This window comes from Taeniopygia guttata, chromosome 4 (assembly GCF_048771995.1).
Source record: "Taeniopygia guttata chromosome 4, bTaeGut7.mat, whole genome shotgun sequence".
In the NCBI taxonomy this organism is placed as follows: Eukaryota; Metazoa; Chordata; class Aves; order Passeriformes; family Estrildidae; genus Taeniopygia; species Taeniopygia guttata.
In genome coordinates, this window is record NC_133028.1 from 49,125,421 (window position 1) to 49,146,401 (window position 20,981).

Below are 20,981 nucleotides of genomic sequence, written 5' to 3' on the forward strand. Positions count from 1 at the left end.
CAAAGAGATCAGTTTCTCTTGTGAAGGGATATTTTTAATCTGGATGCTTGTTTGCAAAGGAAATAAGCAATACTTCTTTTTACACTTGCAAAATAAAGCTTTCTTCAGGCATTGTTTTGCATTATAAAATTTATAATGTAAAAGCTTTTATGCCATGAACTGTATGCAAGGGAAGGAAACACTTCACTGCTAGATAATGGGGTTTGTACACCTCAGATTTCTCAATATGCCTGTTAACTTGTGGAAAAAATAATATGTTATTCTGCAAAACCATGCAAGCAGAACCATCATTAACTACTTTTGTAAAAGTTAATGATCATGGGGCTCTGCTAGCAGCCTAAGAAGTGCAGGATAAAGTAAGGAATGTGTTCATTTTCTTGGTAGGATCATTGCTATTGGTGGAGAAGTGTTTACTCTCCTGGTTGGCTGCTTTGGGTCAAAGGCTGAGGGATCACAAGGTTGTACAAGGAAGGTGGTAGAAGGTTTTCACCTTTTGTTTCTTAGGCATGGAAGCAGTTCTGTGTGATGAAGGCAATGGGTGAATTATGTAAAACTTTGTCTTGAAGGCAAATGTTCAAAGGAAAGCAATGATTTGCAATGTTCAAAACCTTGAATTTGAAACCACAGAGTTTGGATGGTAAAGAGAAGTGCCTCTCTATTATCTCAATTTCCAAACAGTGGGTCATTTCCCTTCCTCCAGGATGCTCCACTGTGGCAGGCAGGTCTTACAGGTGGTGGAAAGTCTATTTTGATGGAAAGCAGTGCACCATTTGCTGAGAGCTTATCTGTGGCCACAGCTGGAGTTGGTGTGCACTGCCAGCGATACCTGCTCAGAGTGAGCTCAGGCAAATCAGCACTGATGCCACATCAGCACCTCTGTGCCATTCCTTAATATATAACTACTTGTAAATTCAGAGGCTGACCTTTAGCAGCTTTGTAATGATCTCCATTGAGTTTATCTGCCTCCTTTTCTCTCATTAGAAGTTTTGGCACATTATTTCATGTGTCTGATTGCACTGGCTCTTGGCATTTAAAGTACATCATGCATAGTTTATCATGCTGTATTGCTCATATGTCTTTATCTGGATAGTGTCTGGGTGCTTGCTTCCCTCTTCAAGGAAAAAACCCACTGTCATATAGAGTGAGTCCAGAACAGGCTACTTGTTGGCCTCCTTGGTTTGCAGCAAATGAATTAACTGAGAGCAGAGTTTCTGACTGATTTCAGGAGAAAAAGGAAGGTATTTCCATCGAGGGGTTGTCAGGGCAGTTGCTCTAGCTGACTCATCATGCACTGGTGCAGAACCTGACTGATTTTTACAGGTCATCTGGAGGTTTGGTTACTGTCATCCTTGGAAAAGGAGTTACTCTCCTACTAGTAGGCACCTTCCTGTCTAGTATGCATTCTCAGTGTTCCTCTGGTTGTCATCCAGCAAAGTCACCCTGAATAAATTCCTGAGAGGCTTCAGCTCCTGCTGACATGAAATGGGTCATTTTTAAATGCAGTATTGTTTAGGATAAATATTTTTTTTTAAAGCTACAAGAGGCTAAGAATGCTTATTTTCTACCCTGGATTGATCGTTCTCACACCCATTAAAGCAGATGTAGTTTCTTGAGCTTTTTCAAAGTACTTCAGGAGTAGACCTGTTTGCCAACTTTATCCAGGGGCTTCTTCAGTCCCTGCTGGAGAGCAGCCATGGGATCAGATCTGGGATCAGATATGTTCTCAAAAAGCAGTAGGGAGGCACGGATCTCAGTGCAAAAGAAGGTTTGACAGGAGTAGGTACCTGAGTAGATACCGGATACAGGAGAAGATAAGCTACCCAAACAAGCCTGTGTTCAGCAAATCTGCTGTTAATAATGCTGCCATGGAGCTCTGCATGGGCTGTCTCACAGTGCTGACCCACCATGGGGACCTCTTCTGGTTGTGCTGGGTTCTGGCATCGAAGGGAGATTTCAGTATCCCTCTGGTTGCTGGCTGTGGCCTCGTGCAGGCTGTGTGTGTTACATGGCTGTGGCTTGGTTCCCGTCACAGCCCCGGGTCACACACACAGAGCTTCAGGTGCCAGCGTGAGCTTTTGCAATTGGGAGGCTCCTGTCAGGGCTTCCCTCTGTAATTAATGGAGACAGAGGCAGAGGCTTTCAGGGAGTGATTCAGAGACTCAAACTGCCTCAATATTGGGGGCCTTGTGTCCTCCTTTTTCCATTATTATCCTTCTCCATTACTGTTATTAATTCCTTCCATATTCATTATAATGGAAAGCATTGACAAAGGGAGGGAACTTTTATATGGTTTTTGGCAACTTCTGAGCTACTGTTCAGTATCTTCATAGCTTTCTCAAACATTTCTGCTTTCATTTATTTTATTAAAAGGCATAAAGATCTCAAAGATTGTTAATAGTACTCGTTACAATAGTACTCGTTACACCAATAGTACACTGGTGATTCTTCTCAGACTACTGCTTCTGGAGAGAAAGCTTATGCAAGAAGATAAATGTTAATTGGATTGTGGTAGTTACCAGTGACTTCAGGGCCTCAGAGATCATCTGTGCTGATCAAGAAACTCTGAGAAAGTTGTGTGAGTACAGATTTGCCCGTGGGCTCCAGGGTGCCCATAACTACAAGAAATTCTCAATAGCAACAGAATAAGACAGTGCCAAAAATTACCTTGTGGTATGATCTGGCCTTGTATTTTGTCTGAACTTTCATTTCTGCATTCAGTATTTCTTAAAGTCTAATTTCTTAATTAGGGCTCATTGTAATGCTGTTTATGCACACCCCCCCAAAAAATTAAAAAAAAAAAAAAAATCAAGTGAAAGATGCTACAGAAGTTCTATAGAGGCAGAAAAGTTACTCGTAAAACACTGGTAATATTGGCATTTTTGTGTCTGGCTGTCACATCAGTAAGTGTGTGCTTTTTGGCTGAGTGAGCAATTTTAACTTGCTGTTTAAAGACAGACTGTTACCTTTTGAACACTTTTAAAAGATTAGGTTTTGTAGTGGAGAGGAAACCACCAGAAAATACAAAGTTATCGAAAAAATCCCCAGCATGAAGTTTCTTCCAGTGTGCTGCAACGTACATGGATTGTTTCCGAAAAGAAAAGCAGGAAAGAAAAGTCAGTATGCAGGAGAATCTGGGATAGTAAAGAAATGAAATCCATCTGTAAATCTGTATGCGTTAATGTATCGTGAGTTATATGTCAGTGAAGTGTGTATAAAGTATCAGCATGAAGTATACCACAGAGAAGTGTACTTGATCCAGATGGATCTAACGGGAAAATTATTTTCACCCAGAAAAAATCAGAGCAGTATACCTGGAAGACAAGGATGATCGCTGAGAAATATTAGCACTTTGTGGGAAAGAAGAGAGATGTAACCTCTGTTTGCCTGTCAGTTTTCTTTAATGCCTTATCTCTGCTGCTGTGATGGCTTCTCAAGCTTTTAAAGAAGAATTGTCGGGGTATCTAGGTCATCTCATTGCTGATGCAGAGAAGTTTGCCAGAAGTGATTTTTGCAGTCTGTTGATTAAATCTCGAATGTTATTCTGCTGTTTCTTTGCAACATGCAGTTGCACATGTAAAATAAAAATCTTTAACATTTTATAAGGAAAGATATTTCCACCTACAGTTATCTTTGCTTCTGTACTGGATTATTTAGACCATTACCTTGTATAGTAAATAATTTTTTGTCCTTTGATAATATTTAAACTCCTTGAGCATTTTACTAACCCTTATCTCTGACCTGACTTGGGCAGAAAAAGCTGCAGTTACTTAGCAACTCTTATTGAGAAGGCATTGTTCCCAGTTGCACAGTTAATGCTGAAGTTAATTTGGCATTAAATCAGAAATTGAAATTCTTCCTTAGGTGTGAAGAATTTGAGCGACTTTTCACTGATTCATTTTCTAATTGCAGGATAAGTTTTCTGAAAGAAAATTACAAGAAAATTTGTTAAATTGTTTGCTAAAAATATTTATAGGTTGTTCATCTAAAAATATTCTGGGCTAGTATTTCTAAGAACCAAGCTCATTATCTTTTCCCTCTGATTATTTTTTTCTGATGGAAATGTTATCAATTAATTTACACTGAAAAATGATTTGGCAGACCTTGAAGCAGGATATGTAATGTCTTTGAGAAATTCTGAGTTATCTGTCACACAGTTTAATGTTGTTCACATGGCTTCAGGCTTTAACCTACCTCCAAATATATAATCTTTTGAAGCCCCATTTGAGATGCCAGAGGGTCTGAGACATCCACTCAGATGTGACAGGTGTGACACAGTTGTTCCAGGCTCATCTTTTACTGAGGGAGATCAGGGAGGGTCAGCAGTAACTGCTGTATCTAGCCCTGAAAAGATTAGAAGGGCTGATTCCATTTCTAGCCAAAGGAAGGAGGTTTCTTACCTGCACAGTTTTCAACACCTGTATTTCCAGCCTTAGGGTAACTCTGTTAAATGCTTCAAGCTAAATGGTACAAATGCCCTTTGCCTGCTGCATTAGTGCTTCATTTCACTCTGATGTGATTTCAGCATCCACTATCTCAGTTTACTAGCATTGGAAAGAAGTGTAATGTCATTTGGGCTATCTGCACATCTTCACTTTACGAAACATTAGCTTCTAAAACTTATTTACAACAGCAACTATCAAAATTAGGTTAAAATGTGTGTGTCTGTTAAAATAATAAAATAAGATTCTTGCTCTGGTTGGTGATTATACGTGATAATGGCTAGTGGCTTGGACTGCTAGCATCTGTCTGAGTATGTGTTTGGAAAGAAAAGTATTGAGGCTGCAGCCTGGAATAATAAGCAAATGTTGGACCGAGTCAGGTTTTCCTCTTTTTCCTTTTTCCTCTTTGGTTTAAGGAGCACATCCCACTTCTGTCTCCTCCATCAGCGACTGTGTGACCTCCACTCTTGTAACCTTCAAAAGCTGTGCACTCTTTCAAGGCTGCTGGTTCCCCTGTAGCTTCTTGGGCATCAGGCTAATGTGGACTAAGGAATGAAGCAGAGGTGAAAGCCCCAATCTTTTCTCCCCAACAAAGAGGAAGAAGAAAGCCATAACCAAAAGAAAGCATAGTGTCAGATAAGCTCAGGGAAACTCCTGCTGTTACCTGAGAAGCATTTTCTATTTGGTCCAGGGGAAGTTTTCCTCTTCTGACTACTAAGTAGTAATCAGAACTCTACATTCATGACAAGAGCCGATTTGCTTCATGTTAAATATCATCTTCATTACTTAGCTAATAAAAATATTTTGTGTGCATTGTGCTTGTAAATTATAGATTTTTAATTTAAAATGCCAAAAAGTATTTGTGATATTGGTAACTACCCTATTTTATTTGATTCTTTTAAGAGGAGGGTTATTTTAGAAGGCTTCTCTGTTATTACCCTGCTTTATTGTACAAAGTTATTTTGAAGTAATTTCTTGAGGAGATGTACAGGCCGTTTATGGAGAAGAATTTTTTAATTATCGGAACTATTATCGGAACTTTCTTTTGTAAGATATTCAGGTATATAAGTTAATAAGGTGTTGTGAGGATATTTTTATTATAGTAATCCTAAATTATCTTACTTTCAAAGGAAACAACCCAACTAAAGCCATTTTTATTTAATTTTGTTTTGCCACTGTTCTGCATAGGGCTTTTTCAGAGGCCAATTTTAAAAGTTCCCTGTAAAAATGATTTTTTATTCAAATCTCACAGAATTTAGAAATAGACTTAATAGATAAATTGAAGAAGTAGTGGGGAGGGGAACTACCTCAGCTTACTAAGATGATGAATTTGAAGTTTTAGTTCTAAATGAATCTTTACAACCATTAAGTGGTTCTTTTTGTGTGGTTTTGATTCACTTTTTTTCTGTAAAGCCACAAACTATTTATTTTCATTATGCAATTGTGTCACAGTAATAGAAGAAGAATGACTTTCGATCTGCTGTATGTGATTTCAGCCAAAATCTGTTGGAAATATTCAGAGAATTGACACTAGTTTTCACATTTTTACTAATAGCAATATTAAGCCATTTTTTTCTTCTACTGAGCAGCAGATTCACTGCCAGTTGTCAGACTGCGAATAGTGCAAGAGTCAATTGTGGTTTATTTAAATGGAGGATGTCTGCCTGGCAAAAGTTCACATTATTGCTAGCAAGCTTTTCTGTGTCTGTCATTGAGTATGTTTCAGAAACTCCCAGGTCACTCTGGACTCTGTCATTGACCACAAAATGGAAGACATTTCATATCCTATTAAATATTTGTGAAGCAACAGCCTAGTGCACAAAAAAAGGCTTCTTCTCTTATTGACATACAGTCAGTGAAAAGAGAAATACGCAGAAGAAATTGTTCAGCCCCTTCAGCCAACACTGCATTTCCTACAATGCTGGCTCACATTGCAGTTGTGCAACTTTATTGCTGGCTATTAAGTTATAACCAGTCCCTGGAACTACATTCCTCCCTGGGGAGATGGAAGTGGGAGGGGTGGAGGAAAGGGGAAAGCATAGAATGATACATCTTTTGTTGACTTTTTTTGTTGCTTGTGTTGATTCAATATCCTGCATGCAGTCTCCTGTAACAGCACTGTTTAAAGAATTTCACGTCTTTAAGTCACTTTGTGATAATCTCAAAGTTACCTTTTCGGATTACCATTTCAGATATGAGCCTGAAGTCCATTAATAAAAGTTAACATTGAACTTGGTGCAGTGCTTTAAAAAGTGGGTGTGGCATAAATATCTATATTTCTGCTAGTGAACAGATGCAGTCTGTGTGTTGTGTGTTGATAAGAATGATGAGAATGTTACATGGTGCAAGAAAAATTGTATTAGTATTGATTCATATTATAGGGAGTGCAGTCTTGCGTGCCCAGAGTTTGCATAATGTGAGAAGCAAATGTCATCTCAGGTACAATACTGTGAATGAAAAATGTTGAAAATGTCCATCAGAAGAGCAGTGTTCAGACTCTGAGTCATAAATGCTTTTTTCTGTTATCTCCAAAGCGTGGTTGTGAGGAGCTCAGATAACTGTGTGAAGTGGGGGGCTCTGAATACTCGGCTTCATTCCTCACTGGTGGTGGATCACAGAGCTCACGTTCTTGACTACTCAGAGATATTAATTCACTTACCAGCCCATCTTAGTGGCAGGGAAAACTGTTGACACTGCTTTCAGACTGAAAATGGCTTTCTACTTCAATGAGGCTTTATCCTACTATAACTAGCATTCAGGTGGTGCCACTGGATCAATTGGGTGGAAGCTGGTGAGCAGCTCTGTGGGCTGTGCATGCTGTCAGCATTCCTGGTCTGGTAGCCAGTCACACACATGGCTGATGTCTCTTCTGTTTCTTTTCTTCTTCTTTCCAGCTGCAGTATTGAAATATGAGAACAATGTTATGAATATCAGGCAGTTCAACTGCTCCCCTCATCCATACTGGCTTCCAAACTTCATGGACGTGTTTACCTGGTCCTTGCCGTTTGTTGGTGAGAAGGGTATGTATGTAAATCAGTTCTGTTAATAAAAACTGCAAAATGGTTTCTTAGTCACTGTACATGTGGCCTCATTTATTTTAAAGGGCAAGAATAATTTGAAGACAGGTGTCTTGTTTTTGAAGATAAAGTTGTAGAAATTGGGTTCAGACATGTAAGCAATTATCAGTGGTTAATCACACTTTTCATATAATCACACTTCTCATATTTTTTTATAAGTTCCACTCTTTCCAGATGATGATGCCTTTATCTTTCTGCTGCAGAAATAGATTTTATGGCATTGCAGGCCAGAGGTGCATTCACTAAACAAAATTCTGATTTGTTTTTCCGTTATAAACTCTTGAACATTCCCTTGCTGCTGGGTGGATGTCTCAACAGACTACACTACATGGGGTTATGTCTTTACTCACATTACCTTTATGAGTGGCTTGCTTTTTCATCAGCAAACACAGAGCTGGTGATATTAAGAACCAGTCTGGTTAACTGTTCCTGGAGAGAGTAGAGGCATGCCAGTAGGAATAAAAACCTGTTCCTCAGCCCCTTCTCTGTGCAGGACATGTGGTGCCTCATCGCTGGCAAAAAGAGTCTAAAGAACACAACTGATATTTTATTGAAACCTGATGCTCTTGATGTTGCCTAAATGCGGCTTCATGCTGTGAATGGCAAGCACACAAAAGCCATGAAAACACTTTGGTCTAGCATATTAAATTAATACAAAATACAAACTGCCTAAACCCCAAGTAATTTATTCAGTGCCCGAGATGAAGCTTGCTTTGATCCATCCATTATAGAGTATTGCTGCAACAGCAATTATTGCCAGAAAACTCTTACGAACTCTTAAAAGCTGCTTGGAATAACAGTTCTCTCTTAATAGGCAGCCAGCTGTGTCTCGTACCTGCATTCATGACCAGCTTTGTTTTGAGCTACTCTTTTGTTTGAGGAAAGCTGCTGGGGAGGCACCTGAGGTCTCTGTGAACAAAGCAGCTAGACAATGAAACAGGGATTAACAAAGAATAGGCTGCTGCTTGCACTAATGGAGACATTACATAATCCTCACTGATGCATGTTGCCGACTCTTGAGAAGCAGATAAAACGCTTTCATTTTCTTTGGCCAGAAATTCAGCCAGGCTGTTTTTAGGTTGGGGGTGTTCTCCACACACATTGCAGTCCTGCAAGATGTTCTGTAAGGTCACTTTTCAGAGGCTTCCCATCAGCAGCCTGCTCAGTGGGGCTGCAGGATGCATGGTCACAATTGTTGAGGTTCTGAGACTATGCTGTTCTTCATTCTTCTTACGTCTTGGGGGTGTTTTTTCTCCTTCATGTCTTCCAGTGGTCACACTTAGCAATTTCTTGGAAATTTTAGAGCCCAAAGAAGTGAAATCAGTATTTTCCTTTCTATGCAAAGCAGTATTCAAGGTTGTAAGAATTGGTGTTCTGTACAACTTATTATTTATTTCCTTTTTTTTTTTAATATAGATTTTTTTCCCTCAAAGGCCAACCAAGGTAGGAAGCTGTTAGCTTCAGTGGTTGTTGTTAATGTGGAAAGTCTTTCCACTAATACTGTCAGAGGAAAATATTAAATCCTTCACTAAAGTAGGAAAAATAAAATCTAGCTTTGTCCCACCCTTCTAATTTTCCAAGCCTTCATAGTAGTTACAGAAGAGGATTTTAATAACTACTTGACTAAAAAATTTGAAGTTTCAACCTGTGTAGCTAGTACAAAGCTAGACAAACCTGGTAACACTTTTAATGCTGCTTATTACATGTAGGTATAGTGAAGTTTTTCTTAATCTGCTAATTGCTGCATATTTTACTTCATAACGTTGGCCTTTTTGCTCTCTAAGTTGCATTTTCTTGGTTTTGATTTTAGCTGGGATTGTTTTTTTCACTGCTCTTACTCTGTGCTCTCTGGTTAGTGTCTCACAGTTGTCCCTCTGGAAAGAAATGAGACCAGGGTAAGAAAAGCCTGTGGCTGACCTTTTCATGCTCAAGTGAAAAAGTAAGAAAGCTGAATATGGTCTAAAATCTCCAATAATGATTCTCTGTTGAATATAGACTAGTTCCACCTCTTCTGGTCTATTTGTACTGGAATTCAAGCAACACCGAGGACATCTTACAAAGATTAATGTTTTAATGAACTGGAACTAGTGTCCAAAACCTGGATAAAAAAAGAAATACTCTATGGTCCCTCTTGTTACACGTTTTTCCACTGGAATATTCCCATTAGGAGCAAGAGGAAAGGGGTCACTTGGTTATCCAAGTTGAGTGAAAGGCAAAAAATGTGTTGAGGGGGAGAAAACGAATGCTACCTACATCACTGACAGCTGCAAAAAGAGAGATCAGGAGAAGATTTTTTTTTTTTTAAGTCTCTTTGTTTTGTTCATTGTCTTTGGAAAAATATTTGTGGAAACTTGTATTTTTTATTAGCTACACAAGACACTTTCAGCTTCTAATACTGCAGGTCCTGATGTTTAAAAAGTGGGTGTTATTATTGTGCTGAATTTTTGTTCACACTACTACAGCTGGAGTTGGCTCTCTCTCAGACCAGGGAAGCTTAATATCAACATTTTGCACTTGTTTTCCATTTTAGTGACAGAGATGTTGGTAAACGTGCTGAACATCTGCTCAGATGATGAGCTGGGAACAGAGGAAGATGGATTTGATGGTAAGAACCTCTGTCTTTGGTTGAGATTGTGTGCCTTGGAATTACTTTAAAAGTTTATTTACTAACCGTGAAATAATTTTCTGAGTCCCAGTTGAGTTCTATGCCACTGAAAGCAACTATTGTGCTAGAATCCAAGGGATTTGCTTCTGTTATGCTTCAGAAAGAACTAATGGATCTGCCCTGTTCTAAATCTTTTCTTTATCCCAGTCTTCTGGTTAAAAAACCTGCATTTCCCTCCACAAAATCTGTGTTGTGTTGTCATGAAGGGGTCAGATGATTTCATGCAAAAGATGATGGGCATTCTCATAGTGAGTTTAATTATGTCAATTAAATATTCTTCCTGCAATGAAGAAAGCTTCCTGCAGAGCTCCTTCCCAAAATACAGGTGCTGCAACTTTGGAAGACTTGTACTTGAAGTATTTTTTCAGTCACTTCTTTTGATGCATTTGAGTGTCTAAAAGGCATTATAATTAAGCATATAAACACAGAATTTTTTTTAACCTGACATTTCTGCCAAGAAAGAAATGGTCAGTTCTGTTATCCTTTGGGTTGAAGTTTATGTGATGGTTAGTTGCCCTGTAGCTGTTGATTTGACTGTAAATGGTACTTTGTATCTTAAAACTTGTAGATTCTTAAAAGTCAGTTTATTTTCTTAGATGTAATGTTCTGTTAGGCTCTGCAAGAATAAATATTAGCTGTCTAAAATATCCCTTCTCAATTGAGAAAAGCTGAAAAAATCCCATGTATCCCTGGCATTCCTACTCTGAATGCTCTTAGTGTTTTAAAAAAATCTATGAGAAGTAATCATAGATAATCTATCTAACAAAAAGAATCCATGAAAAGGCCAGAAATGCTAAGAAATAATTTTTTTTTAAAATAAGACCTGGAAAAATCCAACACTACTGAATATTCTCAGGATGTTTTTAGGCAGGATGAATGAACGAACTAGGAAAATGGAGAACTTTAAGACAAATATTTAATGAAGTTGTAATTAATAATTAAGATTCTCTTTCAAAGCATTTATTTTTTAACCTGTGGAACAGGAAGCTAGATCATAGGTTTTGCAAAATGTTTCCTTTGTGATGGAGAAGACTGGTATAGATGATAGTACTTTGATTTTATTCTGAAAAACCGAATGGAATTCCCTGTTCTGCATCGGCCACAGACTGTGGACATGAGCAATTATCTTGCAGGACTTGGGACAAAGACTGAATTATTGAAACTGGTAATCAGTGAAGAGAAGAAAACACATGTTTGAATATTGTGCCCCCTTTTTTTTTCCTCATGAAATTTAAATAAGTCACTACTGTGTAATTAAAGTAGCGTGTGAAATTGTGTGGAGGCATACGATGAGTAAAAACTGTGTCAAGTTAAATACAGTAGCAACAAACCATGTGCTTAAAATCCTTGGCTCAGGAAAGCTCTTAAGCACAGGCTGAAATCCCACTGATTGCAAAGCGAAGACTTTATGGAAAAGAGTTCTAAATTAATTCAGCCTTGGCCTAATACTTCCTTTTAAAGTTGTACTGTAAGCTTCCATTGGGCATAGACAGATCAATGTCTGGACTCTTTTTCTAAAACTTTGGCATGTCATCATTCCATCCCTAAGTTACAGTTCGAGGGCATGTTTTCCAAAGCAGAATCAGAAACAGGGAGGTGCTAGGGGTTCTGAGAGGAGAGCGAACCCCCATCCCCTCCCTGGGAGTTTTGCCATGGCCCTGCTCCACACTTGGAGTTTGCAGCAGTGCAGGTGTCTAAGCAGGGAGACAGGCTGGAATCCTCTGGGCTCGCATGTGTGTGTACCGTGTAACAATATCTAACAGCAGGGAAGTTTCCAGCTGAGGAATATCTAAACCATTCCTACTACTGTACCACTAACACAGTTACCTAAATATGCTCTCAGGTTTTTTTGTATGAATTATTTCTCTGTGTAAAACATAATGGTAAGGAGGATAATAGAAACGTAGTTGTCTCTAGCACGTGTAGCTAAAAACCAGAGGTGACATATATTCATGTCTGCTTTCCCAGGTAATCAGTCCCCTTTGAGCTGTAAAATGGGCTCTGTGGCACTGGTGCTGCAGCTTGCTGTGGGCTCACACCTTTACCTACAGCCCATTGGACATGTTAGGCTCACGGGGATCATACACATTAAAGAGACTGAAGGATTCATACACAAAAGTAAATTTAAGGTTGATTTAAATTTAAATAGAAGCTGATATCTGTAATGATTTCTTACTGGGTTCTGATTTTTTATCTGTACAGCAAACAAAAATTCTCCTTCTCTCAAGTTGAGTTCCCTGTCATTTTTTTTTTCTTTTTTTCCTGAAAGCCTTGCCTTTTGGGGAAGAGAAGTACAAGATGTGTTTGATTTGTGTTCTCAGTGAAACACACCAGAATGATTACCAGCTTAATCAAAACTGTTTCTGTAAGGACTGTCTGCTGACAGGCTTGTAGTGGCTCAATATTTCCACTCTTATTCCTCAGTAATTTCTGTCCAGCTTCCTTGAAAGACTAGTCCTGTTTACCTGCTGATATTTTTTTTAGCAGTATTTCCCATAGAAGAAAATGCCCGATATCTCCAACAGCAGATGCATTTTGTTTTATGGAATGATTCTTAAAAATCATTGCTATTTTTAGATCATGAATAGTTTTCAGGGCTCACTGCTGATTTCCTTTTTCTCCTTGCAGTTTGAACATGCCCTGACCTGGGTTCCCACATGTAGTGAGAATGGTCCATCACTATGGTTTGCACTGATCATTCGTTACCTTCTTCTACATTTTGTTGCCTTCTATCTTCCCCTCTCATTCCTTCCTTCAAAACAAAGCCCCATCAGTACTGCTTGACTTCACTGCATGGTGTTCTTGTGAGCCTTTTTTTATTTATTATTTTTAGTTCTGAGTCATGTATGTTGCATCTAGCCATGAGCAGGATGCTCAACAGCATGTATTCCATTTTTTATTCCACTGCCCCCTCACTGTTTTTTCCCCCCTAAGGAAACACATCATGGGGATCTGATCAATTTGTTGTAGGCAGTTTCTGTGTAAGCTTACTGTGAAAAAAGCCTAAATATCTTAATGCCCTTTATCCCATATGTCCCTGCTGGCCTGTATTGGCCTTTTGGTTTCAATCACTTTAAAAATGAGAGAACATGATAGGTCAAGTTTCCTTATCTCTGATAGTTTCCTCTTGCTGTACTTGCTCTTTCCTGTTTGCTGTGGTGGTTGCAATATAATCTGATCCAGAAAAACATGTATTGGGCAAATGTTAGTTCATGTGCTGTATGTTTGTGCATAAAACATATCACTTAGCAACAGGAGCTGCAAATACTTCTACCTAGCGAGCATACAGTCAGAGTTCTGTTTTGTTTTAATTAGCAACATTTCTGGCCTCATGCATTTGATTAAATAAACTAAACTGCTAATTAAAAGGGTACAATAATGCAATAAACAATTTGACACAAATGCACTGCTTGCTTTGTATGCATCCTTACCATGATTTGGCATGAAGACTCTCCTAAATTATCTGGATTTTTTTTTTTTTATATTGCCTTCAATATTGTAGCTCTCAGCCTTCTCACAGAAAAGCCACAGTCAGAGCCAGAGCCATTAGCCTACAGCATTTATTCCTTTGTTGGAAAGCAGCTTCCCAGTACAGTGCTAGTTCCAACCTAAAGAGAATTCCAAAGTCAAATGTCTCCTGCCAATCACAACCTGGTTCTGCTGTGAGCAGTAGTATGTGACATTTGCCACATCTTCTCAGTACCATAAACTCTGCCTGGAGCCATCTCAGCAGCAACCAACAGAGACTGATAGAGCAAAAACAAGGGTCTTGTCCTTAGGTCTGTTACCAATATCTTGATACAGATCTTAATGATGCTGCTTGATGAGATTGCCATCTCATCATTGCCATCAGCTTGCCAATGAGTTGATGTTTAGCTGGGAGAGAAATGGAGGAGTTTTCCCAGTGGTTTGTATTTGTTCTTCTTCCAAGCCAGCAAGGCTGGGCTGCAGTGCATACTTAATTTCTGTGAGTTGGTGACAGGGTGGCATTTTAATGTGATCTTTGTATTTATTATTCACTCTATGATTTGGCCAGCTGTGGTTGTTTCCACACCCAAAGCACTTTTCCTGTGAGCCGCATTACGGCCCATCGGTGTGCTCTGGACTAACCTGCCTCTGAACCAACCTAGCAGCATGCACTAGATGCCCAGTGTCCCCAGAGCATGTGCCACGGGGCAGTTGTGCCTGGGCACCAAGTGCTGCACTTGTCTTGCCCGCAAAGAGCTGATTTTAAAATGCAGTACCTTGCTCAGTGGTGGCATTTGAATTTGTTGAGGGAGAGCTGCTGGAGCATTTGGACAAGCCCAGGTGGCACAGGTGCTGGCAGGAGCAGCAGGCATGGCTGTGGTTGTAAGCTACTCTGTGAGGTACCTGGAGGAACCAGTTTGACCCTTTTAGACCCTTTTAACAGAAGAGGCTCATCATGCAGGCACAGCCCAGGTGGCCAGGGTGGGGCTGTTCTTGAGAAGTGATTAGCTTTATCAAAGCAGCAGCAATAATGTAGGAGAAAGTCTGTGTTCAACAGGTGGTGACACCCCTGCTGTTCTCCTGCCTGCATGTTGACTCCCTGCAAAACCTACTAACAAAGCTTTAAGCTGAAAAGGTTTCTTTTCTTTCTTTTTCCCCCTCTCATTTTCAATCTGTTTCTATCCTTTTGGATGTTCTCTGCTTAATTTGTTTCTTTTCTGTTTTTCAGACTTTACTTAAACGTTACATTTCCATTGATGTTTTGAAATGTTCTGTATTATTTATTTTCATTCTACATCACTGTACATCACTGATCTTTTTCTTTTCCCCTCTTTGGAATTCATAAGAAGATCCCATTTATGCACAGAAGAAAGGTATTAAATAAGTTGGAAGGCTCAAGTTTTATTAATTTTCCTAATGCTTAGCTACATAATATATATTAGGATACCAGTGAGAGGTTTGGGGTTGACTTTTTTACTCAGCATCATTTTAAATCTGTTCAATCCTACATCTCAGAGTATTGTCAGCATTTATAGTCTTTTTTTCCTTGTTGTGCTTCTTAATCTGAACATTTAAATTACCTTTTATATAAATCCTTCATATCCAGCTTGCAAATTATGTGTTTTGATACCAATCCAAAATCCAATAGATAGAACTTGTTAAATCACTGAAGTAAGATTCAAAGCTTTTATATTACCCCTTTTTTTTAAAGTTCCTTTATTCAAAAAGGGTTTGTTTAGATACTGGAAGATCTTTTAAAGATATTTTCCAGCTTAAATGAGTCTATGGTTCTAAGAAAGGAAGGTAGAATCTTAAGAGGATATCAGGCAATGCTTTCAAGGGCTAAAATTAACCCTTTTACCTATAGCCAGTTCGCAGGATTTGACCCATTTACTTTCACATAGGTGTGTGCTTAAGTGTAGTTCAAGTAATTTATCAGGATTGGCAGTAATAGTGAATTTCAAAATATTGAACTAGCCACACTTGTAATGTGAGTCTAATATTTACAAGAAATCCACATACTGTGAGGTTAGTGATACTCAGTCAAAACTAACAGAGCAATAAAACATTGTGAGCATCAGGTGTATTCGTTAATAAAGCCTGAGAGGAAAAATAAAATTATTACTAATATTTACTAAACATATGTAATTTTCACAGATTTGTTACATTAGGAAATTCAGTGGAGACAAAACTCTTTTAAGTGTATTTTAAAATAACTTTTATGTGTATCAGTGAGATACAAAATAGTCTCTTTGAGCCTGTTGTGTTTTATGATTAAGGAAGGGTTTTTTTCCTATTCTTATTTTTTATTTAAGTGTAGGACATTATATTTCACTTCAGTCACAAATTGTAGTTCCAGTTTTCAGTTCTCAAATATTCTAGACTGTAGTCTTAGTTGCTGTTCAACTTTTGGAATATTCCTATAAGGTACACCAGAACTTATTACAAGTGTGGACTTCTAATAAGCAAGTAGGGATTGTGATGCTTAGGGGGAATAAATGAAGACAAATCATGCTTAAGTGTTTTCAGAATGGGAAAGGCTGAAAACCATGTCTTGTCTGTCTTGAGAGTACAGTTCTGTGAGATCATAGTACTGAGACAGAAAGGTACCACCTTCTGTTCCTGGAGAACCCAGCTGAATCAGTTCTGTTTTATTTAAACTTTTCATTTAGCTGTTTAAAGTTAATATACATAAAGTTAATATATGTTTAAAGTTAATAATAATGTAATATTTAATGTTACATTAATTCAGTTACAGCTGAATTACAGCTGTTTCTCCCATTCTTTATTGTCTAGAATTAGATATTTATGCCCAAGTGTTCTTATCTCTTTTTATCTTTATATGTTTTAATATTTAACATTTAATATTTTACATTATCCAATGCACCATCACCTTTCCTGTTTTTGGTAGATAAACACACAGTTATCATTCCCCTTAGTCTTTGGTGATCCCTAAAAAAATCCATTGACTTCATTAATTCCATGACCTTGATCTCCTGTCGTAAGAGTTTTTCAGGGCAGGAAAGATGGTGTGGTGTTGTGAGGTGTTGGATTGTTGCATGCTGAAGCCAGTTCAGATTCCATTGCCACTCATCTGGTTTCATCCAAGCATATTCTTCACTAATGTTGTCCTCCTCATTTTTGCCCCTTTCTGCTGATTTATCTTCCCTGATGGGCTCTACAAATTTGATAAGATTTGAAAATAGAAATTTACATTTTTGCCCTTGAATTCTGGAGTAGCAAATAAGGAAGCATTACTGTGATGTGTAGTGGTGTCTGAACAGGCAGGAGTTGTCAGGCAGGTTAGCTGTCCTTCAGAAACCTTTAGGAGAAATCTTTGTGATGTATGTGTTGTGATTGTGATAATTAATGAAACTGCTTTTCTGAGTATAACAGAACATTTTCTTGGTGATGTGGGAGATCCTTTATAGTAAATACTGTTTGCTTTTTCCATTCAGGTGGTTCTCCCTTGCATGTACAAATTTTGATGATATCTAAGTAACAAGTACACCTCAAACTCAGCCAAACTGTAGTCTATGTTACACTGTACATTTTTTTTTAAGGCAGAGTATTGTGTGAGTTCACAAATTACAAAGCAATTGTAATTTTGAGCAGTCCATAACAGTGAGTAAAAGGAAGTTCCTCTGTGGAACTCTCTTTGCCACTGCCAGCCAACACAACCCCTACCGTCTCATGCTCGTTTCCAGGACTCTGCCCTTAGGTTGTATTATTTTTGAATAATTTTTAGCTAGGAATGAGAAAAAGTGTTTTCAGTCTTGATTACAAATGTGGCTTAGTTTGGCCAATTGTAGTATTAATATGATGTTTCTTGTATTTATTGTTGAGGGTACTTAGTGATTAATTGTTTACAAATCCCATAACAGTTTTTAATATCTTTTCCATAGGCGCAACAGCTGCTGCTCGAAAGGAGGTTATAAGGAACAAGATACGAGCAATAGGAAAAATGGCTAGAGTTTTCTCAGTGCTAAGGTAAGGTTTTATGCTGGTTTCGTTTTTTTAAAGTGTTGAATGATATCTTAGAATGGTTACTTAGAGCACTCAACTGTTAATCAAACAGCAAATTTGCTATTTTAGTGTATCACCCAACTGGGTTCTACTGCAACCTTTTAGAGATTGTTTTATTTATACAATGGTGCTATTTGTTTTGGCTCTGAACAGTCTTCCTTAGGGCTTTTGCCAAATATAAAAAAGACAAACAAAAAACATCAGCAAAAAAAAAATTCCAATTACCTTTTTTAAAAACTTTTACTGACCAAGTGTGCTAATTAACTTTTAGCCACTGTAAGGCAAGCATTAAATATGGGGAAAAAGGGTATGTTATATATCACCTCTCATTAAAAAAGAAGTCAACTGTCACACTTTGTCACCCACAGATGTTGCCACAGCCACGAGTAACAATGACTAAAGATGAAAGCGTTAGGGTCATTTACCTAGAAATCCAGGAAATGGTTGTGCAGGCAACAACACTTTGGGCTGCACTCCCCCAAACACATGAACATGAGTAACTAATTGCTACCCAATGTTTAGAACTCTCCATTTGATGTCTCTGAGCAGAAGAGAAAACATGCTGTACTGTGCTGAAGTCTAAATATAGAAAATACAGTTCTCCCTCCCTTTCAGCAAGTGATTTTGTCCTCAGGAAGCTGGATGTTGGTCTGCTGGAGTCAGTTGATGGCTATTATGCTTAATGAAAAATCAAGAGCATTCTAAAACATTTACTGTTATGATTTCATGATTGATGTAGGAAGAATAAATAAAATAGTTACTTGAATAATCTACTATTTAATTTCAGTGGAAACTGTCCATCTTGCTTGCTTTGAATGCAGCATGCCAGCAGGTTGTCTGTAGGTGTTTGCATGGGCACAGCAGCTCACCCACGCCTTGCAGATTGCAACAGCATAGCTTTAAATAGAAAACTGAGATGCAGGGCTTTGTACCTGGGGATCCCAAAGTGTTACAAGTGACTTACTGGTGATGCATGAGCTACTTCAAAGTGGTGCCCATAAAAAATAGTTTAGCATCATGCATTTCCCTAAACCAGATGGGGGAGCAATCAAATGTTTCCACCTGCTTCTCTGTACCAAGTCTGGCAGGGAGCCTGGAGGTGGCTGCTACCACCTTCATAAAACAGCACAACTATTTTTTCTCTAATGATAGTTGAGCAAACAAAGTTTGGGAAATTTGGCTTTCTCCCATAACCTTGAACCACAGCTTCTGGATTGACTGTATTTCATTGTGAACCACCTTTTTAAAAATAGGATTAGTTCACAAGAGTTGTGAACTTTAATAAGCAGAAGGATCTGAAACTGGATAATCAGCTGATATATTTGGGGTTTTACAACTCATAGATGATTGACATCAGCCATGTGTCAGACTTCTTCAAAGGGATCTATAGGGCAGAAGCTTTTCAATGGTTTCAAGGATGGAAGAGGGATACAGAATAATTCCTGCATGTGCTTTGTCTACAGTGATATGCATAAGCCTCATATTAAGTCTACCCCAGGCAAAACCACTACAGTCTTTAACAGCTCTTGATTATTGATGGTTCTGAAAGCTTTGCAGGAAAAACTGAAGATGAAGAGTAGATTTGTTCTCTCTTAGCTTTAACCAGCAAATACAGCACATTCTCACTGTGATCCAAGGCATATTCAGCAATAAACAGGTACCTGTAATCAATGATTTTGGTGACAAATCTTCCTGGGGGATGAGTGACATTTCATCCCAGCCACCACTGGGAATACCTGTTCTCTTTTTCTGTGAGAAAGGCTGATTCTCCTCAGCTGGGTGGCAGGCTGCTAGACAGTAAAAATTTCACAAGGTAATCTTGTAAACACTGTTCCTGTAGAAAAACCTGGGGTATTTTTTCTGTCCTGCCAGCATAATCCAGGTAAGACACAAGTGTCAGGTAGTTGTGTGTAACCCTAAGAAGACTGCAGTGGCACCATCATCTATCATCTGTCTATATACCAGCCTGCTCTGGAAACCTTTGACGTTCCTGTTGGAGTCATGTTTTATGAAGTTTATTTCACTAATTCTTGAAATCTTTCTGAATGATTAGCACCTAATCTGACCATCTGCAAAGAATTTAGTCATCTCTTCTTTGGGCTCGAGTGGTCCCTTTCCTCGAGGATGTAACTTGAATGTAAATGAAATAATTTCAGCCATTTTAGTGAAAAAAAATTGATATCAAAATAGTGTTGTATTGAGTTTCAAATGTTATAAATGAGCTTTGATGAAAATAGATATTGTAGAAAGATTGGCTTTGACTAAATGGAAGACTTCACGACTCCTTGTCATTGTCTCTCTCCAACTTTGTTTCTCAAGTCTGATTTTTCTTTTGGTATATTTAGACTGGAGAGAAGTAAATAAAATAATTATCAGTCTATTATCCTTTTTTTTGAAATAGAAATAAATGACATCAAATAGAAACGAAGGAACACCAATTTGTGACACGCGTCTTTCTTGTGCATATGTGGTTTAAAGACAGTAAAAATACAGTCAGTAAACTTCACCCATGAGGGTGAAGCTAAAAGTACCATTGCAGTTTAATTAAAAAAAAAAAAAAGATATGTAATACACTGAATAATTGAGTAAAAGCAAAAGCTTTGCTGTGTAACTGTTGATGATTAAAATACTATATTAATTCTGAAAATATTTTGGTCTTGTGTTAGTTCTAATTGCTTAGGAAACTTGCAAGCAAAATGGTCACAATTTGATTTTGACTATTACATAATGAAAAGTGAGTGCAAGCAGAATTATTTTCAAACTAAAAATAGAACTTGAAGAGTATATGTAGTAGGTAAACAAGAGTTGTTTCAAATATGTGAGTCATTCAGGGCATGTAGTTCCAAAGAAAATTGTAAGTAGTAGAATTGCTGAGAGACAGTTTTTATAGACAAAACCACATTATCCTCAAGTGAATGTGGAACTAAATTCTGTCTTTGTATTTGCTTCCTCCAGCTTAATGTCATTATATACTTCAAAGTGAAGCACTTCAAAATAGGTTTCTCTTAAGGAATTGGGGTCAATTTTGCTGCTGAGAAAATATGTCATCACAGACAGCATTACAGTCCTTGTAGAAATCTTTACTTAAAGACTTCTCTGGATAGAGCTATTGTATTCTTCTAGCCATGTATTTAAAAACTCTTATGTATTTGGAGACCAGCAAAGCATATTTTGGTTTCCTAAAACAATTTTGTTTAATCCATATTATTTTTAGCATGCAAAACTATTAAGGGCAGTACTAGCAAGGATGGAAGTGCTTATTAATTTTAATGAGCTTTTAGCTGCCTTTCTTTAAGTGGTTGGTGA

General features: G+C 38.0%; 1 protein-coding gene across 3 annotated transcripts in view; it reads left to right on the forward strand.

Moving 5' to 3' along the window:
- Positions 1-20,981, forward strand: part of PPP3CA (protein phosphatase 3 catalytic subunit alpha) — a 172,289-nt gene that overhangs the window by 143,195 nt on the left and 8,113 nt on the right. For all 3 annotated transcript variants that reach the window (XM_072928555.1, XM_002193110.7, XM_030271676.4), the window contains exons 9-11: positions 7,334-7,459; positions 10,047-10,121; positions 17,555-17,639. In XM_072928555.1, the coding sequence (XP_072784656.1) occupies positions 7,334-7,459; positions 10,047-10,121; positions 17,555-17,639 (286 nt within the window). The remainder of the gene's footprint in view (positions 1-7,333; positions 7,460-10,046; positions 10,122-17,554; positions 17,640-20,981) is intronic.